We start from the raw sequence: 2,025 nt of genomic DNA, 5'->3' as shown, positions 1-2,025 counted from the left end.
TATATATATAATCTTGGCATGCGTTCTTTGAAGCTTTTCAAATCAAAGCTCAGGAATTTCTGTGCACGAATGATAAAACTCCACAATGAGAGGTTTACAGCTAAAGCCAATACAGTTCATGGCTCTCAGTGTTGAAGTGCTGATCTGACAGACAAATAAGKTATATATATTTTTTACATTTTTCCTGTATTTCTTTTACAAATAACAATATAATTCATATGAAGGAATTTTAAACTCTAATGAAATAATTATTTTATGTACAAATGATTAACTTTTAAAACTAATATTTGTATTTTTTTAAATGTCGTTTTTGTAACATATCTTCTCAGTATACAGTAACAAAATTAGCTCAAGATGAGGGGAAAAAAGGAAAGGAACGGTTCTGTTTTGAGAGGCTGAAAAGCGAAGCGCGTCTGTTGTGACCCTCTCGATGTGCCGTAGTTTGAGACCCGGAAGCGCAGTTGGTGACACCTAAACAAACATGTAAGCAACATTTTAAAGCTAAAAACATGTTTATAAGAGTTCGTCTGAGATGTTGTCGTTTCGGCATGTGTGCTTAGGTTGTTGTTTGTTCTTTTGACGAGTAGGCACTTTAAAACTTGCGCGAGGACTTTAGCAGAGGCGGCTAATTTAGTTAGCAAACAGAGTCAGTGCCACATCGCCACCAACTTCACTGACAGCAACAGGGCCTCACTCACTATCTGCTTTTTTCTTTATTTTATGTGCTTCTAATAGTTTCGTGTTTGATTTTATTGTTTTGTAATTCGTTTATAATTTTTTAAAGCTTTGACTCAGAGATGAGTTATTTAACTGTAGGTAATACTGACAAAAACCTGAAATTAATCATGTTGCTGTTTTTAAAGTTTAAGCTGATATAAGCTGATATGATTATATTTAAGGCTTAGTGTTTGGTATTGCTGTAGAGTAGTAGAGTTGAGTAAGAGTGTTTTTATAAAAAAAATGAAATTATCTAAATATTTGCATGTTTGTGTACATAAATYGTGACAAATAGTTTGTAACTTGAGTAACAATGCAATTTGATTTGTTTTCAGGGGTTGATTCTGCAAAAAGGTCCTGAAGTAACATCGTCCTTCAGTTGTGAGTCCAGTGAGGATGAAAGGAATAAACTGAGAAGAGGTTTTCGTTAATGCGTTGAGTTCCCCGTCGGCCATGATGGATCAGGAGGAGGAGGAGGAGAAGCTGATGGCCAAAAGGCCGCTGAACGTAGTGGACGTGTGCACGCCTATGTGCTGCCTGGGCTACCTGTCCAGGGTCAACCTCTTCGTMGCGGTGTCCGTCGGCATGTACGTCCGCTGGGAGGTGACGAGCGAGCCCATGATCCTGGTCATGTTCATCCTGGGCCTCTTCGTGCTGGCCATTGCCGGCATCCTCCATTACTACTTCGCCATGGAGACAGCCAGCCTGAGCTTGTTCCATTTGTGGTTCGGCTTCCTCCTCGGGCTCCTGTGCTTCCTCAACAGTCCCGAATTCGGGTCGAACGTCAAAGAACTGGTCGCCAACTACCTCCTCATAGCCAGCGCGCTCATTAAAGTCGTGTGGGCCGTGTTTGAGCGTATTTGTGGCTCAGTTCATTACAAACCCACCTTGTTAACCTCATCTGAGTGGCTTGAGCTCCTGGGGTTTGGTGTTGCCAGCACCAGCATGCTTCTTCAAAATTCAGTGGCCATAATAGGCCTGGTYGTAGCCCTGGGAGCTCTCATTGTGGACCTGAGGATGAAATCCCTCCTGGCTTTGCCCAACTTGCTCAGTTTTGCTTTGATTACGTCGCTCATGTTTTTCCAGGCCTTAGGCATCCCRGCCAACCCGTTTGCCTTAGGCTGCTACCTGGTCAGGCTGCTCTGTGAGCCGCTGCTGGACGTCTACTTTAGTGGGCTGGGGCCAAGCGAGCGCTGGATGCCAGTCCTCTCCCTCGGGAAGGTGTGGAGGAGACTCTCTCTGTTTCCTCTGTGTGTGATGGAACTGGGCTTCTTTGTCCTCGCTGCCTTAAAGGTACATTTATTATTC

At 43.2% G+C, this 2,025-nt stretch overlaps 1 protein-coding gene across 3 annotated transcripts in view; it reads left to right on the top strand.

Moving 5' to 3' along the window:
* The window catches only part of tmem168a (transmembrane protein 168a), a 37,640-nt gene that overhangs the window by 19,243 nt on the left and 16,372 nt on the right, over positions 1 to 2,025 (top strand). Inside the window, exons 1-2 of one of the 3 annotated variants that reach the window (XM_014010608.1) lie at positions 384 to 483; positions 1,053 to 2,010. In XM_014010608.1, the coding sequence (XP_013866062.1) occupies positions 1,171 to 2,010 (840 nt within the window). In that variant the 5' untranslated portion in view covers positions 384 to 483; positions 1,053 to 1,170. The other 2 variants (XM_014010610.1, XM_014010609.1) reach the window with 2 other exon arrangements.

The sequence above is a fragment of the Austrofundulus limnaeus genome, unplaced genomic scaffold, assembly GCF_001266775.1.
Source record: "Austrofundulus limnaeus strain Quisiro unplaced genomic scaffold, Austrofundulus_limnaeus-1.0 Scaffold71, whole genome shotgun sequence".
In the NCBI taxonomy this organism is placed as follows: domain Eukaryota; kingdom Metazoa; phylum Chordata; class Actinopteri; order Cyprinodontiformes; family Rivulidae; genus Austrofundulus; species Austrofundulus limnaeus.
Note: the sequence above shows the minus strand (reverse complement) of the source record. Positions and strands in the feature narration are given on the sequence as shown.